Source organism: Zingiber officinale, chromosome 9A, assembly GCF_018446385.1.
Source record: "Zingiber officinale cultivar Zhangliang chromosome 9A, Zo_v1.1, whole genome shotgun sequence".
Classification (NCBI taxonomy): domain Eukaryota; kingdom Viridiplantae; phylum Streptophyta; class Magnoliopsida; order Zingiberales; family Zingiberaceae; genus Zingiber; species Zingiber officinale.
This window is the reverse complement of record NC_056002.1, coordinates 22,887,804-22,906,444: the sequence shown is the minus strand read 5'-3', so window position 1 is coordinate 22,906,444 and position 18,641 is coordinate 22,887,804. Positions and strand designations below refer to the sequence as shown.

The 18,641-nt window shown below is 36.8% G+C and overlaps 3 protein-coding genes across 3 annotated transcripts; 1 reads left to right on the top strand and 2 right to left on the bottom strand.

Annotated features, from left to right (window-relative positions):
* Positions 1-293: 293 nt before the first annotated feature.
* LOC122021155 (phenylalanine--tRNA ligase, chloroplastic/mitochondrial-like) lies at positions 294-6,428 on the top strand. Its single transcript, XM_042579236.1, has 10 exons — positions 294-706; positions 803-996; positions 1,354-1,560; positions 1,635-1,752; positions 1,901-1,977; positions 2,592-2,771; positions 5,415-5,459; positions 5,722-5,826; positions 5,959-6,072; positions 6,160-6,428. Exons 1-10 carry the CDS (start codon positions 421-423, stop codon positions 6,208-6,210), a joined length of 1,377 nt encoding a protein of 458 aa, XP_042435170.1. The 5' UTR covers positions 294-420; the 3' UTR covers positions 6,211-6,428.
* Positions 6,429-7,385: 957 nt separating this feature from the next.
* On the bottom strand, positions 7,386-18,577 carry LOC122020807 (bifunctional 3-dehydroquinate dehydratase/shikimate dehydrogenase, chloroplastic-like). Its single transcript, XM_042578836.1, has 10 exons — positions 18,268-18,577; positions 17,262-17,367; positions 16,819-17,037; positions 15,245-15,591; positions 9,361-9,424; positions 9,118-9,226; positions 8,866-9,009; positions 8,285-8,433; positions 7,816-7,978; positions 7,386-7,736 (listed from the first exon to the last, which is right to left on the bottom strand). Exons 1-10 carry the CDS (start codon positions 18,453-18,455, stop codon positions 7,702-7,704), a joined length of 1,524 nt encoding a protein of 507 aa, XP_042434770.1. The 5' UTR covers positions 18,456-18,577; the 3' UTR covers positions 7,386-7,701.
* LOC122020806 lies at positions 9,366-14,907 on the bottom strand. The gene is made up of 4 exons (XM_042578835.1): positions 13,080-14,907; positions 11,355-12,979; positions 10,872-11,268; positions 9,366-10,788 (listed from the first exon to the last, which is right to left on the bottom strand). The coding sequence occupies exons 2-4, from the start codon at positions 12,869-12,871 to the stop codon at positions 10,435-10,437; spliced, it is 2,268 nt and encodes a 755-aa protein (XP_042434769.1). The 5' UTR covers positions 12,872-12,979; positions 13,080-14,907; the 3' UTR covers positions 9,366-10,434.
* Positions 18,578-18,641: the final 64 nt, after the last annotated feature.

Sequence of the window (18,641 nt, the reverse complement as noted above, 5' to 3'; positions counted from 1 at the left end):
ACATAGAGAGGTAACCTAGCAAAGTGGCACACAAATATATAATGTAATAAAATAAATATTGAAGAGGCCTTCAACTATAAGGTAGATATGAATATTAAAGTGGAAGGAGAAAGAAGAAAAATATGAAAGACCGATTTGAGGGGAAAAATTAGTGAAAATTTTTTTTTTAGTGAAAACACTTTTTTTTTTTTTGGATTTTTATCATTTTATAAAGTTTTTTTTCTTTTAAAATTTGATAATTTATTTAAAATTATTGGGTGAATTTGACTGCTCATTACGGTATCATTCACGACTCAACAAGGCAAAAAAATTGCTTTTTTGCGGCTGAGGGAAGTGAGTCGTAGCGGCGGGCGGCTCCCTTCTTTCATCCACCAATTGGATTCCCCTTTTTGACCTTCCGAGGAGACGACGAGCGACGATATGCTTATCTCAAGAGGTGGCACCTGCGCCCGCGCGCTGCTGCTGCTCTCCACTCGCATGGCGGCATCCTCAATATCCTCCAACCTCATCGCGCCCGCCTCTGCCTCACGCCGCATTCATGGTTCGAAGCCCTTCTCCACCCAGCTCCTCTCCTATCCGCCCTTTTTATCCCGCGCTTCCCTTTTCTCCTCTCATGCCTCTGTCCACTCCAACAAGGTTCATAAGAAATCCAATTCCAGGGTCGCGGCTCTCCTCGAGATTGGCGGCGTCAAAATTGCCAAAGATGGTACCTTTCTTTTTGTATTATCAATTTTTTTTTTTAAAAAAAAGCTTATTGTGCGTCTTTATTGATTTATTTGGGTTCTATTGCTTGATGGTACAGATGTTGTCCGGGAAAGCGATCCCACAAACAATGTGCCAGACAGTATATTTTCGAAGATCGGTCTGCAACTACATCGAAGGGACAACCATCCGATTGGAATATTGAAGAATGCCATCTATGAGTATTTCGACACCAGTTACTCCTCCATGTTCGTCAAATTTGATGACCTTTGTCCCATTGTTTCCGTGCAGCAGGTATATATGCTTTTCATTACATCGTTTCTTTTGGCAGCTTAATGTTTAAGTTTTTTTCAACTACCGAGCCCATGCTCAAAATATCTCCCTTCAAGCTCCGTAGTGTTGATATCTGGGTAATCAGTAGAGTAAAGTTTGTGTTTTTTGGATTATACTATGCTTTTCTTAAACTAATTGGGCACAGAAAAAAAAAACGTTAATGCCTTACCTCACAATGCCATCCTGTGATCTTGGCCAGTAGATTCCTACACTTGATTAATCACGAGTTTAGGATTATCTAGTTCTGATATCTGTATGGACTTTCTATGCACTATTGTTTGATGCACTTGTGGCTGACCTTGAATCCGTGTCTTTCAGAATTTTGATGAGGTGTTAGTGCCTGCTGATCATGTAAGCAGGAGTTACAATGATACATATTATGTTGATGCGGGCACTGTCTTAAGGTGTCATACCAGTGCTCATCAGGCAGAGTTACTGAGGGCAGGGCACAGCCATTTTCTTGTAACTGGGGATGTGTACCGTAGAGATTCCATTGATTCAACCCATTATCCTGTGTTTCATCAGGTTTTTGTCCAATTCCACTAACTATCAATTTTTCTGATATTTCAAAACCTAATCGTTAAGCACCCAGCTTACAGATGGAAGGGGTCCGTGTCTTCTCTCCAGATGAATGGGAGGTTTCTAGCACTGATGCAACATCTTATGCAGCAACAAATCTAAAGAAGTGTCTCGAGGGTTTAGCAAGGCATCTTTTTGGTACTCTGGAACTAATGAAACTTTTAACTTTGTCATTAAAAATTTAAAGTGGAATATATTAGTTACTGCCTTACGATAGTTCTAGTTCTAGTTCTAGTTCTAGTTCTTGTATGCTGAGGTCCCAAGTCTTATGTATCTTTATGTGCAGGTGCTGTGGAAATGCGATGGGTTGATACTTATTTTCCATTCACCAACCCATCTTTCGAATTAGAGATTTATTTTCAGGTTGCTACTTATTTCTCTTGAATTGACCCTCCCATCATCTCCTGATGTACATTTTGACTTAGTTATCTTATAATACTGATTTTGTTATTCTCCATAATATGTTCCTGCATGTAAGGGAGTGTTTGTCTTGCTTGATTTGGAACCTGCAGTAATCTATATGCAAGGAAATGATAGGAGCTTCTAGTTAAACAAAAAAAATCACAAGGAAAAATCATGTTGGTCGCTCTCATGATCACACTTGGTATTTATTAATAAACATTATTGTGATCGTAACACGAAATACATTTATAGGCATTTGTTTTAAGATTCTGAATTTTTCTTTGTTTTGAAGTCCTAGTTCAATAGCACATTATGTGTCAATTTAATCTTTCTGTTTGTTGAAGAATTTTTTAGAGTGACATAAATGATCAACTGACCAATGCATTGATGGGTATTCTTTTAGATCCCATATCACATTTTAGATTATAGATTTATCTTAATTGAAATATTTGAAATTGATGAGAGACAGATTTAGACTGAGCTTAATTAGGAATATATTTAGACATTATTCCCACTAATTCTTGTCTTGTATGATCTGATATTTGTTTTAATATTGTTATAAATAACCTTTGCAGGAAAAATGGATGGAAGTGTTGGGATGTGGAGTGACTGAACAGGAAATTCTTAACAGAAATGGTAGGAAAGATTCTGTTGCATGGGCCTTTGGGCTTGGATTAGAAAGACTTGCAATGGTTCTCTTTGATATACCAGATATTCGACTTTTTTGGTCAACTGATCAGAGGCTTACTTCACAAGTATGTCAAACTTATGTTTTGCTGATGCTGAAACTAGTGCTAATATTGTCTTCAAACATTTACTTTTATTCGAGTAGTGATGATCTACTTGGTAGTTCTTAAGATGAGAAAGGAAGATATATAGTTAATTCATTGTTTGAGATATATCCAATATCAAATCATGATTTAGGATTAATGGTTCTCTGGTTGTTTAGACACCCATGTGAGTACTTGTTTAACCGACTCAAAATTTTAAGTATACACTGATAAAGATGATTTTTTCTGCATAGATCTGAAAGGAGCTGAGTTCTGTTAAGCTTAATCATGTTTATGCATATGTCGTGATTAAAATCTCAACTAAACATGAAAATTTTATGCATATTTGTCATGGATTAAAATCTTGACCAAGCATGAAACTCCATGTGTTTTTTTTCAAAGTATTGAACTTTGACTGATCTCAAGATGTTTGCTCAATTAGAATCAAATCTATAAGGATAATTATGTTCAAATTCGAGCCAATGAAGGATATTTAGATCATTTTAATGGGTTTAATAAACTTCTCACAATAATTTTGTTATATAGCTTTTTAAAAGAACTTGCTCTTGGACTTATCTAAGAGTTTAAATAATATTTAGCATCACTATAATTCTCATAATAAACTTGATAAAAAAAATAAATTTAAATTAGGGACTTTAGCAGTAATGGAGAGGATATCTCTCCATATTATTTGTGAATCAAACGTGTCATAATAAATTTAAATGAGAAAATTAACCCATCAACTTATTAAGCCTAATCATTGACCAGAATGTTTAAACCCAAGTTAAAACAACTCACTCATCTGAACTTATGAACTTTTTTATTATCCAACAACTCGCCATGTAGCACTAAATTGGATGTCAGAATCTACTGCAGTCGGGTCTTTGTCAAGACCTAAATTCCAACTCAACCCATAATCATCCCTAATTGACAGCATGTGAAGTACAACAGTGGCTACACGATTACATATATAGCCTTTTCCAACACCTTATTATTCTTAAAATTAAGTATGCTCTGATATCCCCTCAGATCAGAAAATTGACCTTTTATTTCATTAGGCCTGAAAATAAAATAAAATGATGCTATTGAGATTTAAAAGAGTTAGGAAAACATATGAAATGGCTCCTGATGAGATAAAACAGGTTCAGATACTAAGACATACAAGTATATAAAACGGCAATGGATGAGCTCCATGCTGGTAATGGTAAACTTTGAAGACTATTCGTCAACATAAAATACTTCTATAAACTTGATGTGTAAAACATTTACATATTCAAAAGGACAAATTTTAATTTAGCAGCAAAGCCTTGTGCATACATCAGATTTATATCTTACAAATTTTATTGAATATCTAAATTAACTTATGTGCAAAAAGTAAACATTCTAGGCCCATATAAAATAGCCAGTAACCAGTATCACAGACCATATTTATTAAATTTTTAATGAGCTAGACAAGCTTATAAATGAAATTTTCACCTTGTGAGCCACTTGTAATTTCTAGTTACCTAAGATATACTAATGAGCCAAAAGTACTCATGTTCTTGTTTATTAATTGTGCCTAAAAAAGTTAAAGCTTTATTATTTTATCATTTATGGGTGGATAAGATCGCACAAGTGCATAAATGAGTTATTTCTACGCTGAGTACTATTCTTGATCATGAATGTTTCATTGTCCTTCTATCCTAATTTTGCACTAGTATGTTGTGTCGGCAGATCATAATCAGGTTCAACTACTCTGAAATCATGACATTTTAGGGTTACAAATTTTGGGATTTTAATTTTCTTTCTCCCGATTTCATCTACTCGAAGAACTAATTAGGAGGGGAAAAAATTGAATGATAACTATCATTGAGTGTGTTCATGAACACCAAAGCATTATTTAGATTTTAGGATGATGTGGAGTGCCAGTTGTGTCACGAGAGAGGCTTCAATTGTCAGGTCACACAATTCATATATGCTTTATATTGTGAGAAAATATAGGTGATTTAGGACTTAGTTGTCACCTGTGATTTGTTAAAATTCACTAATTGCCGAATTTTGCAAATTTGCTATTATTTGAAACTCAAGTTCGATAAACATTTGCTGCAGATACAAGTCTTGCAAGTATGAGGAATACTTAAACCATAATAAAATATAGTTGAAGTTTTGAATATGAACTATATACTTTTGTGTGAGAGACTGATCAATGAATACAATGCACATCATTTTTATGACCAATTAAGCCCATGTTAGTTCAATTATCATTTCTAGAGCAGTCCGCTAGGTTATGGACTTTGTATTTTCATTTACAATCTGAAATAGACCAACTCATTATACAGCTTTGCATTGCGGTTCTATTGCGATACATGCTCTCACATAAACCATGTCCTAAAAGCTTAGTTGGAATATCATTATGCTTTCTTAGAACTGCGTATTCTAATACATCTTCTATGCTATATGGTGATTTATTTTTAATTTTTTTTGTCAAAAAAATACATAGTCAAAGGCAATCATCCTAACAAATTAAAATAATTATATCAATAAATGTTAATTCACTTGATCATTACATAAATTGTCTGTTAATGGAACTGTCTGTACTTGTCATCAAGCATTGACCTTCATTTAATTAATCTCCCTTCCTATGAATAGTTTTCCGCGGGCAAGCTTGGTGTCAAGTTCAAACCATTTTCCAAGGTATTATTTGCTCAACTTACTCTTTTGGATCAGCTAAAAAAAAGAGAGAAAAGACTCACTTTTACCAAACATTTTTGCAACTCGACCTGCCTTTACAGTTCTGGAACATTCGACAGAAGTATGCTTCAATTTCCAATTTAAACAATCTGCCTTTTCAATTCAAAAGATTGGAAAATGACATTGAACTGTGCAAATTAAATTACAAAATAAATAATGCTTATCAAAACTTTTGCTTTCGTCTCATGGAAACTTCCTTTTGCAGTTTCCTCCCTGCTACAAGGATATTAGTTTTTGGATCAGTGATTCCTTTACAGAGAACAACTTATGTGAAGTCGTTAGAGGAATTGCTGGGGATCTTGTGGAAGAGGTCAGTCTCTAGGCGGCATTTGTTCTGTTCTATATAACGAATTCTTTTTTCATAATCTATATTTCTTGCTCTATTGGTTTTCTGAAGGTTGCTATATTACAGCGAAGACTAATCATATATTTTCTGTGGCAGGTGAAGTTGATTGATAATTTCACCAATAAGAAGGGTATGACTAGCCATTGTTACAGAATTGCATTCAGATCCATGGAAAGGTCGCTTACCGATGAGGAGATAAACCAGCTACAGGTTTGGAGGATGTTTAAATGATCCTTTCCTTTTGCAATTTGTGCTCGTCGATTGATTGTTGATGTACTCGTACAAACTTGCTTGCAGTGGAGTATCAGGGAAACAGTGCAGACAAAGTTGCATGTCACACTACGATAAGAGCAGATGCACCCCACTGCAAGTATTGTCATCCTTAGCGAAATTTTGCACTATCACATTTAATATTCATGTTATTATCTCCTTAAGATTCAGATTTAGATGTAATTCATCTGGGATTAATGCTAGTAAAGGAAGACGAAAATAATAATGCTACGGGTTAATGCTCTCTTGTTTTTCTTACTGATTCCGTACGTGTTTATGAATCTCTTATGAGGATATACTTTTTTGTCTTTGGCATTCTCTTCATTAGCTTCACTTTTGTGAATCTGGATAAACTAAATGTGTTTGTTAAATGGTTCTTGCTATCTAATATGTCATTCATTTTGTATTTAGAGTATAAGAACAACAAATACAATCAAATCTTTATCCTACTAACTAGAATTGGCTTTATGAGTATTTTTACGCCTATTTAGAGCATGGATGGCACAATATTGTCATTTGGAGTGAAATGGAATAAATATAACTTGCACAATAATTAGGGTTGTAAATGAACCAAGCGTTCATGAACAAGCTTGGTGTTCGGTTTGGTAAGAGCTTGTTTATGTTCGTTCAATATATATAAAATTAATTAAACAAACAAGCTTGAACAACTAGTTAAGCTAAACAAATAAGCTTGAACACATATATATTCAGCTCGTTAACGTTCGTGAACAACGTTCATGAACAATGTTTGTGAACAACATTCATGAACAATGTTCACGAACCATATTTATTAATAAAATTCTTTTCAATATGCTAAATAAATAATAAAATAAAATAAATAAATAAATAAATTTAAATTATCAAGTTTAATAATCAATCAAACAACTAAAAGTTTCAAACAATCAAACAAGCTTGAATTGAAAGTTTGATAACATCTAAACGAACTAAGTTTGAAACAAACTCAAGCCAAGCTCGAACCAAGCTCAAGCTAAACTTGAATTGAGAGATTGATAACATCTAAATGAACCAAGCTCAAGCCAAGCTTCAAACAAGCTCAAGCTCATAAAAAATAAATCAAGTCAAGCTTGAACACTCATTTCAAAAGCTTGGTTCATTTTAAACTCGGCTCGGCTCGGCTTGGTTAGTTTATCAAACAAGCTTGAACATCCCAAAACTCGATTCGGCTCGGCTTGTTTACAGCCCTAACAATGATATCAACATTTTAAGTTTGAATTTGAATTTGTAACTAAATATCCAGAAGGTAGCATCAAGCTGAATCAAATATCAAATGACAGATACAATTCAATATTGTATGTATATAAATATGAAACTGATAGCAAATATGCTGAATACAACTACTGATAGCAAATATGCTGAATACAACTTTCAGATTTCTAGTTGCCATTTCTTTGTCTCCATCACAACAAAATAGGAATCAACATGCCTCATGCTACTTATTGAAGAATGCCGGCCAAGTCGATATGCCATAAGTTTGAAAAAATATCCGACTGTCAAGGAGATACTGAGAAAGCATTTATTTACTACAGAAAACAAACCATTTTATGTGTATTATGCCAAAATATCGCGCATAAGTTTTTCAGGAGCTGCAAAAAAAAGAATTATATGAGACTCCTTTAAATATACAAAGCATATCAAAATATGATACAGGGTTGAAGAGTTGACCTGGCAAATTTGTGAACAATTCGAATTGTCCCATTGCTTGCCTTGTAAACATCTCAAGTCCGCTAACGACTGTGGCTCCAGATTCCTGTGCTTCCCTCAAAAGAGTGGTTACTTTTGGTGTGTAAACAGCATCAAAAATCAAAGAATACCACCTCAGTGCTTGCTGCAATTTCACAAATATATTTGATTATGGAATTTTTACTTCAAGAGTTAATAGGATCCTAGATATGTGAAATGCTCTATTTGCTCAAATTGTGAAACAAAGATTATCTTCTGGTTCCTTGAAGCATCGAGAATGAAGGTGGTAGGAATCTTGCCCAGATTCCATATGAAGGTTTAATGTGTGCTAAAAGAGTATAACATCTCATAGATGAATACAACACCAAGAATTTAGTTTCAGACTGTAAAAGGAATTTGAAGCAGCAAAAACTTGGAAGGAGCAAAACCAATTTAAGGAGAATTCACAAACCTTAGAGACAGGTGTCTGATTAATATTAGGTTGCATTCCAATTGATGTGGTGTTGGCAAGAATCATTCCATTCTCAGGATGGAAATTTTCTAATTCAGCAAGGGTCAACGCTTGTGCCCCCATCAAATTTGCAAGCTCTTTTGCTCGTTCTGTGAATCACGAGTGGTAAAGAGATCAAGACAAGTACAGCAACTCTATTTGTGAACAGCAATGCAGCAAAGGATGCATGCATTGATTCTTCTACTTGTAAACTACTATTCGCTATTCATTCACATTAGGAACAATCAAAAACCATAATAAAATCATAATGGTGAGTGTACGAGAATAACCTCTCCCCAAATTAACTGCATGGAATTTTATAGTTTCAGCTTCTTATTATAAAAGAAATTAGCTTATGAAACTTATTAATCAAACAACCAACGAGTCTGCATTTTATAAATAGGCTAATACAAAACTTAGATTTGGTAGCAATGTAATAAGTTGTTAAGCTGATTGAGCATGGAGCTTCTTTGTTTCTCTAGCACCAAGTACATGTGTAAAATGGTAAATGAGGAGGCAATCAATTTCAGAAAAAGAATTACCAAAAGTACGATTTGCAATCACTACTTTTGCTCCTTTTGCCTTTGCACCATAAGCAAGAGCCTTCCCAGCACCACCAGCACCTATGACAACAAATATCTTACCAGCAAGGGGAGAACCAATTTCATCCTTTCCCCCTCGTAAACCTGTGAAGTAACATAAACTGAAACTTCGCTAGCATTACCAATGAACAGCTACTTTCTGGATAGAGCTTTTCCAAAAGTTGCATACAAAAGTATTCAATACTTACACACCTCTTAGTCCATCCTCGATTGCAGATATTGCACCAACATAGTCAGTGTTGTAACCAATTAATTTCCCATCAGATGCCCGTTTAACAATAGTATTTACGGCACCTATAGCCTGCAGAAGCAAAACAAGGATGCCATTTCATAACTCTTTATAGAACATAGCTGTACAATTTCTCGACCAAGATGTAATGGCACCCATTAACTAGCTGTAAAATCACCATTAAACCTGAAGCTATCCTCACTTACTTTTGCAATTGGATCAACTTCATCGCAACATCTTAGTGCAGCTTCTTTGTGGGGAATTGTACAACTGAATCATAGAACAGATACAATTAGTCAAGAGAGATGGAAATATTCATCAAATTTAACCATTTATTGTGTAATAGCTGTCCAAGTAAAGACATACTGTATTCTAGAAAATTGGGTAGTAAAATTTACCCACTTCTAAGATGATTCAATTTCTCACTGTCTAGTTGTCATTTTATTGGTGTCACTTTTCCTATTATATTTATATGTTTTCTCCCATGGTATAATTTGTAGGGATTGAGTGTAAAAATATTTATTGACCTTGGTCTATATGGATGGCTTGGACATACTAATCACATAACGTTTCACTGCGAGTGTGACATTTAAACAACAGCTTATGTCTGTAGGGTCTATGATAAAATGTTAAGAGAAGGTATGCAAAGTGACAAGAAAGTAATGAATAATAATGGAATTTTTCCTTCTTATGGATAAATAAATTAAAATTCCGCTTGAAAAATTTGTTAAAGTTGAATTATATGTGCACCCCTGGTCTTGTTGGATCATCAGTCATTCAAACCTAGTGGTTACTTTTTTTACCTTTTCACTAATTTTCTTTTGACAAAGACACTTGTGGTTCCCAAATTTAAATCCTAAAACCTTTTTGCTTTGCAAGGCTATGCTCCAACATAGATAATGAGATTTGCAACAGGCAAATCAATGCACAGTAATTTGTTGTATCTTCGTGAATCATTGTAGCAAGGTGATTACCAAGGTTGTCAAAATCGAGATTCTACGTTGAAACGGAAGGGAGTTGTAGAATCGTAAACTCGTAGTATCGTAACACGAATCGTAAGTTTCTACCAAAATGTAAAATTATATATAAACATATATATACTCATAGAAAATAACATACATAAGATTAATAACCTCAAAAACACATTAAACATTTGATTAAACTAAACATTTATAAGGTCTTCTACAATCCACACATAAAATAAGTCATAAGTCACAAATTTTAGATAACATATAAGTCTACAACATGAAAAATAATAGTCAAGTTCTAAAGTCTAAACTTCATAAATTCATGAATTCATAATCATCCTCCATGTGTTCTTCATCTCCAGCATCCTCCATGGCATCTCCACCTTCTTCAACTTCATCATCATCATAACTAGGCAGCTCCAAATCATCATGAGGTGCTCCACTACTAGGTCCTTCTTCAACTGGAACCAAATCTTCATTTGAAGCATCCAAATCTAAATTTTCACTATCATCCACAATCCAATCATCATCAGAAGCTAGGTCATCAATGCTATAGTCATTGACTTTCCTCAATTCCTTCTTCTTGGCTAATTTTGAATTAGCCATCACAAAGACTACATCATTCATCGTTTTTGCCTTCAAACGATTTCTTCTCTTAGTGTGGACCTAAATAATAACAAAATCAATTAACACATACTCATATAATCACATACAACTAGGTAATTTCATTCAAGAATGAAATGCAATACCATCTCAAATGCACTCCAATTCCTCTCACAGCCAGATGAGCTGCATGTCAAGCTCAAAACACGAATAGCAAACTTTTGCAACTCAGGATGTTCATAACCATATGATTCCCACCATTGTGCTGGAGTTTTGGTTTCAATTCCACAAGTGGCTACTGCACTACCAAAGAATTTCTTTCGATATTTGAAGTCTTCCAGTTGAGCATCAATCTTCTTTACTTCTTCCATACTTTCAACCATCCTTTGTAGACAATCATATAGTCCTCTTTTCACTTCAAAGTCAGCTTTAAAATTAGGACTGTAATGAAATTGAGGGTTAAGGTAATAGCCCGCAGCATGCAAAGGCCGATGTAGTTGATTATCCCATCTTGCATCTATAATTTCCCATAGAGGCAAGTAACTAAAGAGTGAGAAAAAATTTGAATTAGTTTCCAAGAAATTATAAATTTATACGAGTATTTAATAATTAGTAATAAATTAAGTTACCTTTTCTTAATACCATTAAAGGCGGCTTGTATCTTTTCTTTGGCCCTGTCCATTTCCTCATAAATGAACCCCATGGCAGGCTTCTCATCTGAGTCTACCAAACGAAGGACTTTGATCAAAGGATAAGCACTCCTCAAGCATGTAATAATGCTTTTCCAGAAGTCCTTATCCATTACCACATTTTCAATAACCTTTCCATCTTTAGTCTTTGCAAATTGACTAGATTTCCATTCTTTGGATGTAAACATTCTAATCAATGCTCCCTTATTGTCATTCAAGCAACCCAAAGTCAAGTAAGATGTGGCAAAATGGGTAGTGGCTGGTCTAATCAAATCCTTTTCTTTGGTAAAATGATGCAATAGAGAAATAAGCGCAGTCCTTGAATAGATGTAAGTTGTGATCTTTTTACCTCGTGCAATTGTCTCTTTATGTATTGGTATCTTTTTTTCAAAATCCTCCAACATTAAATCGATGCAATGAGCTGCACAAGGCGTCCAATATAGCCTCTTTCTCTTCCCCATCAACATCTCCCCGGCTGCTTTGTAGTTTGCTGCATTGTCTGTGACAATTTGCACTACATTCTCTTCACCAACTTCTTCAACAATTTCATCCATCAACTTGAAAATCTTGTCAGCTGTTTTAGATATATCAGATGCATCAATTGACTTCAAAAAAATGGTTCCCATAGGACTATTAACCAAGAAGTTTAATATAGTCCTCCTCCTCTTATCTGTCCACCCATCAGTCATAATTGTGCATCCCATTTTCTTCCAAAATGCTTTGTGCTGCTCTATAACTTCTTTGGTGCAATCAACTTGTTGTTTCAAATACTTGACTCTAATCTCATGGTAGGATGGAGGCTTAAAGCCAATACCATGTCTTGCAACCAAGTCTAGCATCTTCTTGAATTCATCACTTTTTGCCACATGAAAAGGTATAGCATTATTGTAGAAAAAAGAGGCAATCCCTTGGCAAGCTTCCTCCCTCAAATTCTTCTTGAAAATGCCATTGATGGTAGTTTGACTACTCACACCCCTTTTCTTGAATAGATCAGCAGGATTCTTTGCAATTTCTCGCCTTTGTCTTTTTGCACCCTCCACCTCCTCATCTTCATATTGGCCAAGAGGACTTGAATCACTTGATCTTCCTTCAATCTCCTTTGCCCTCTTTATTAAATTTTCTTGCAATGAGGATACAATTTTCCACATTTCCTTCCTTACATCATCACTAACAGCCTTGCATGCTCCAACATCCTTTTGTGTTCCTGCCAAATGATGCTTGAGTCTATAAATCCCTCCATTTATCACCTTTTGACAGTATTTGCATTGCACTTTCTTTGGATTTTCATCAACTGCAATTCCATGTTTCCAACCTGGATCAGATCTATTTCCAGGAGCATTCACTGCCAATCTTTTGGAATCTGAAGTTCCACTAGTTGTGGAAGCTACGCTTGGAATGGCTGCACCACTATTGGAGCTTGCTTCACCAGACCCACCAACACTAGCTTCTCTACTCATTTTTGTGAAATTAAAGAAGAACAAGAACACCACCACGCAGCTTCAGCTTCACCAACGACACTGCAACTCTGCAACAGCAGCTCGCGAACCACAGACGTGGCCAACAGCCTTCAGAGATGCAGACGGGACAGAGACGGCCAAAGAAGTAAAGAACAGAGACCCACAGATGAGATAGATGGAGAAGGGACAGAGGCGGATGATGGCGTACCTTTAATTGAAGTCAGTCACAGTGCCGGTCGACGCACACCGGACGCACAGGGAGGAGGAGACAGACGCGTACGTGAAGGAGACGATGGTTGCTGAAGAAGAACGAAGCACAGCAGTTGCGGCGACAATGGCTCGCGACGCGACTTAGGAAAGTTAGGGTTTCTTGAGATCAAATCTTCTGTCCCGAAACTCTCCCTGTCCCTCTGTCCCACGCAGAAAACGTCAACCGACTCGTGAGAAACACGTGACGAAGGCGGAAATCAGGGATCGGCCCTTGCTGATCGGTCCCCAGACCGATCAGCTCCTAGGCCGATCGGAGGCCGATCGGTCCCCAGACCGATCAGCCCCTAGGCCGATCGGTCCCCAGACCGATCAACCCCTAGGCCGATCGGCCCTTGCAGATCGGTCTGTGGACCGATCAGGCCATAGGTGGATCGGTCCACAGACCGATCTCCCTATTTTTCTGAAGGAGAAACGCACGTGTTATTTGGAGTGAGGTTTCTTGGACCCGTGTTTGATCGATCGCTGCGATCGACCTTCTGGTCTTGGAAAATCGCTGGACTCTTACGAGTCTACGATTTCCGCTACGCTTCCACGCAATTCTGCACGATTCCACCAGATTCCGCTTCCGCCTGGGCACGCAACGCGGAAGGCCACCAGAAATGCGTAGAATCGTGCGATTCTACGTTCCGACTCGCGATTTTGACAAGCTCACCCCAAGCGCCCCTCATAATCCATCCTCAAATTATGTGAAGGGAGGTAAATCACACGGACACCTATAGCCAACCGACAATTGGCTAGGGGGTGGGAGGAGTTTTTTCCCAAGCGCATGCGTCCGCTGGGAATTAATCCCTATCCCATTATCTTCATGAATCATGAACCATGCAGATATTGCATTACATATTTGATCAATGTCCATTGTTCATCTGCTGAGCATAAAACATTAGAAATTCCTTTTATTAAATCATATTATTCTCATGATGGCAAATGATGCAGCAAGGACTAGCTATTTTAAAATTTTATGCAGTCCCTGAAGGAAAGATAGAAAATGAGTCACCCAACTTTGTGATGCCTGGGCAAGAAGTGTATTCAGATTAAGCATTTTACTATGACCTTCACATTCTAGTTACTATATCAATTGGGTAGCAGAACGTATAGTGTGATTCAGGAAGCCTGTAATGACACAAAACAAGATGTGGTTCTCTTACAAGTGGTTAGATAGGTAGAAAACAACTTAAAGGGATTCAGTTCCTTGATCCATCTGCCTCCTAAAAACACACTGTATATCAGATAAGATCATCACTGTTGGAAGCAATGATGCTAATTCTACTTGAGAGAACCATGGTGAAATATAATACTTTAATATCAGTTTATAAGATTCTACAGACTAATCTGGTCACCTTTATGTCTACATGGCAGATTTAACCTTGTACCATTTGCATAAGGGGATAGATCACTTCCATTGCACGTTTCACATATCCCTCATTTCTCTTTTAGACTCCTACAATTTGTTTATGGGTATCCAAATGACCAGTTTTGGGATTTGTGCACATATATGAATGCCACAAGTAATTAAATGGAAAATTTTCAATTGTTCATTCCAACGCCAGTGGAGCAAAATTCCCGAGTTAAATTGAATGACGAGAATTTGGCGTGGCAGGAATACTCCTATACCCTTATGCTCATAGTGACAAACTGCAACATGTATGATAGGCAAGGAAGACATTGAGTAAACATCTTACATCTGACAAAAGCACAAAGCATAAAAATCTGATCCACAGCCAACATGTTGAGATAGAAAAAAAGAAGCAAAGATATGATATCCATTTGGTCACCTTTATTTGAAAATGGAGATATGTCCAACCACCTTTCCATGTCAAGGAAAACATTAAAATGCAATAATATCAGATGAAAGCTTTAAGATAGTTGAAGCTTAAAAGTAGGAAGCAGCTTATTTAAATTTCAAATCGCAATACAAGCCAATATAAAGACCCCCAAATGAAGACAATCACTGTCAGCAAAGAAAAGTATGAATGAAGGCCTGGCATAAGAATATTATATGTGCAAAGAACTTATGTTGACAAAACAGGTAAAAATAAGGACTCTCAAAGAATAATGAACCCAGCACAGAGTGAAAAGCTTTGCGCAAGATATTAACAGTTGTACCTGAATCCAGCAAAATCTGGAGATGAGTAAGCATTTAGAAAGTTCTCAAGGTCATCCACTAAAAGCGGCACGTAAACTGCATTGAAACCAACTGACTTGAATGCCGCATTATGCAAAATAGGGCCCTTGCTGTGGCCTACAGGTTTCCCAATAATCCCATAAACTTTTGTATCTTCTCCAATCTGTCTAATGTTGTATACATTCAACAAGTCTGAGATAGTTGGCTGTCCAGGAGCTGATTCCTTGCCCGAGTCAAGGGTGCCAAAAGTTAGATATCCTCCAAATTTTGAGCAAAGCAACCTGGAGATTAAACCTCTCTCCCCCATGACCAATCCTATCATTGGCACCTGTTATTCCTATTAATTAGTCAAACATATGATGTTCTATCTCAAGTCCAAGTGATATCCTATATTTACTTTGAATAGACCATCAATCTCTCTATTTGTAAAGGAAAGGGGAACCAGTACCATAATGAGTAATGAATTTTGATCAAAAAGCATTTAAAAGTGGTTTATTTTGAAGAGCAGAAGGTAAACTTAACTATCACAATAATAATGGGAGATTTCCTTTCTTTTTTCTTTTTGCTTAAATAACAACCAAATCAGAAGAGGAGCTGTTCCACTAAACGAAACAGGCAAATAGAGAAATATGCAGGGGCAATTTATAAGTTATTTAGATAATGCCAATCGTATACACTTCAGGTGGAATTTGGAAAACGTAGTTGCAAGTATATCACTTTTTTTTAATCAAAATTCGCTGATACAAAACTAGTCCAATCAATTTGACTAACAAAGAATTAGTATATCGCTTGTAGCATATTATTGCTAAGTCGCTGATACAGAACTAGTCCATCCAATTTGACTGACAAAGAATTCAGAAGCTAGTTTCTTATATCCTAAAAAACTAAGATGTGTTGTCCTAACTTATTGCCAGTAAACATTATGTCCCTGGTTTACATTTTATAAACCACATAATAGAAACATGGTCATAATAATAATGCACATACTGTATGGTTATTACATATACATATTCTCATTATCGATATTGAAACAAAATAAGAAAAGAAATTTGAACGTTGTAGTATAGTCAAGTTTGATAGTTTACATCCTTTCTTCTGATGATGTTGTCACTTCTATTAAATTATAGTTTCAAGCAACTATTGATGCAGGAATATTCCAGAAGAAACAGGGATCGACAGTAAAATAAGATAAAGAAACATGCAAGATATGTTGAATTGCAATTGATCTTCATCCCAATATACAATTAGATGTCAACAGCAGAAAAATAACTCAAATTAGATTCGGAACTACTGATCCTAAATCCCATTTTTGGTTTAGCCAGATGCATTATCTTTTCATATCTGACCAAATAGGCCCATACCAAATAACTACTTTCATTTAACATGACTCCACATTGCCATGAATACCATGGAGCATACTAGAAACAGGACTCCTGTTTTGATCTAAGAATGCCAGTTCACTACTAGGCACAATAGAACAACAAAAAGAAATAAAAAGAAGAAGATATGTGCCCGCCAACCAATTCAATTGCATCATCAATTTGTTAGCACTTACTTGGCAATGCACAATTACTTGAAACATGCGTGTGACATCAACAATGTCCACAGCAGTGGTTGCAATCTTCACTATATCAGCTCCAACAGCTTGTATTGTTGCTACAAGACCACTCAACTCCTCACTTGATGGAGTAGTTTGATAATTGTGAGAAGAAACAATAAGCTTGAAGCTCTCTGGTTTCTTTCCAGATATGAGTTTAACAAAGTTTTCAGCAACCTGCAAGTACAAAGTGTACACATCTGCAGATAAGGTAGATAGCAGAAGTCATATAATAACACTGGCATGTCTTAATTAGCTACTAGGAATCTTCAATTAGCATTGAAAATATCAAAATGCACACATCATTTTTCTTCCTGGTAATATTTAAATGCAGCATTTGGGTCTGTTGCATTAAGTTTTGGTACATTTGCTTGAAGATATACTTTAGTGTAAACACCAACCTTAAGCTCAATGTCAACATACTCAGCTCCTAATTCCATGGCTAAGCATAGTGCATCAAATCTCACTTTGTCATCACCCTCATATTCACCTCCTTCCCATTTTGGCCTAAGGAAGATACAAATTTAAAGTTAGAATCAAATATAATAACATGAGTTCAGCACCATTTTGGTTAATTATGCAGGCAAAACAACTTTCCAAAAAAAAAAAAATGATAAACCCAGCTAGTCTTGGGGTGACCGGCCTGCCCCAGAGAATTTTTCCACCGGCCACCAAGTTAAATCGGGAAGCGCTAGCGGCGGACAACAAAGAAGTCCAGCATCCTTTGATTGTGCGTCTCATTTGGAGGAAAAAATCCTACAAATTCGCCATAACTGGAGATCGAATCACAGGTACCTGGGAGACAACCTAGATGTCCTGCCACTGCACCATAGCCCCAGAGGTGACAAACTAACTTTCCAGCATCCAGGGTAGAAGCATTAATAGGACAAAAGGACTTCAGATAACATTCTGATTATGCATAATGAATATATGATTCTCTTTCTTTCTTTCTTTTTCCCCTTTTTTTTTTTTTTTGAATCAAAGCATGGGCATTCTTGCTTTCGAAAGGATTAGCTAAGGCTTCATCCAATCTGGCGAAGAAGTGTATAGTTCCACCTTCCTGTTACGCATACTTTTACGCTACTACAGATGACAAATGGAAACTGAAAAAAAAAATGAACTCGATCAAAAAACAATTTTGTGCGCAAATTATATTTTTGAAATATCATGTACAAAAATCATAACAACAGAAAGGAAATAGCACCTTAAACAGCTTCCTAAATCCCTTCTCTTTTCAGATCATTGAATAGAAAACAAACCAGAAAATTGAAGCCAAGAAAAGAAACCTAGAAGATCGAGTATAGGCTAATCCCAAACCGGTAGAAAGATCGCCTACTGCATAATCCCACCAAGGGGGAGGGGAAGGGGGAGAAGACGAGAAAAGACCTGTAGGTGACGAGAAAAGACCTGTAGGTGACGAGGGCCGGGAGTGGACGGCTGCGGAGAAGGAGAGGGAGATCGCGGAAGGCATCGAAGTCGGAGAGGTGGTCGAGCCGGATCTCAACGATGTCGGCGCCGCGGGCCTTGGCGGCGACCGCGTCGTCCACCATCTGCTCCACCGTCTTTGACACCAAAGGCACGCAAAGCAGCGTCATCTTCTCGTTCGCTCGCTCGTCGCATGCGATGCGGCTCGCGACGGTGGATGAAGCAGCGAGAAAAGAGGAAGAGGCGGCGGCAGGAGGTTGGTGGCGCGATTCGTTTCGTCGCACTGCGGGAGAGTATCCGAGGAAGCTGGGGCAGATCCAACGGTTGATGTGACTCGCGTTCACTTTACGGCTGGA

Coding starts and splice junctions, on each gene's coding strand:
- LOC122020807 (XM_042578836.1), bottom strand. CDS start 18,455: ATGACGCTGCTTTGCGTGCCTTTGGTGTCAAAGACGGTGGAGCAGATG. Junction 17,368..18,267: donor CCGGCCCTCGTCACCTACAG/GTCTTTTCTCGT, acceptor TATCTTCCTTAG/GCCAAAATGGGAAGGAGGTG. Junction 17,038..17,261: donor ATGTTGACATTGAGCTTAAG/GTTGGTGTTTAC, acceptor TTGTACTTGCAG/GTTGCTGAAAACTTTGTTAA.
- LOC122021155 (XM_042579236.1), top strand. CDS start 421: ATGCTTATCTCAAGAGGTGGCACCTGCGCCCGCGCGCTGCTGCTGCTC. Junction 1,561..1,634: donor ATTATCCTGTGTTTCATCAG/GTTTTTGTCCAA, acceptor CCCAGCTTACAG/ATGGAAGGGGTCCGTGTCTT. Junction 6,073..6,159: donor AGGAGATAAACCAGCTACAG/GTTTGGAGGATG, acceptor ACTTGCTTGCAG/TGGAGTATCAGGGAAACAGT.
- LOC122020806 (XM_042578835.1), bottom strand. CDS start 12,871: ATGAGTAGAGAAGCTAGTGTTGGTGGGTCTGGTGAAGCAAGCTCCAAT. Junction 11,269..11,354: donor TTTAATGGTATTAAGAAAAG/GTAACTTAATTT, acceptor CTCACTCTTTAG/TTACTTGCCTCTATGGGAAA. Junction 10,789..10,871: donor ATTGGAGTGCATTTGAGATG/GTATTGCATTTC, acceptor GTTATTATTTAG/GTCCACACTAAGAGAAGAAA.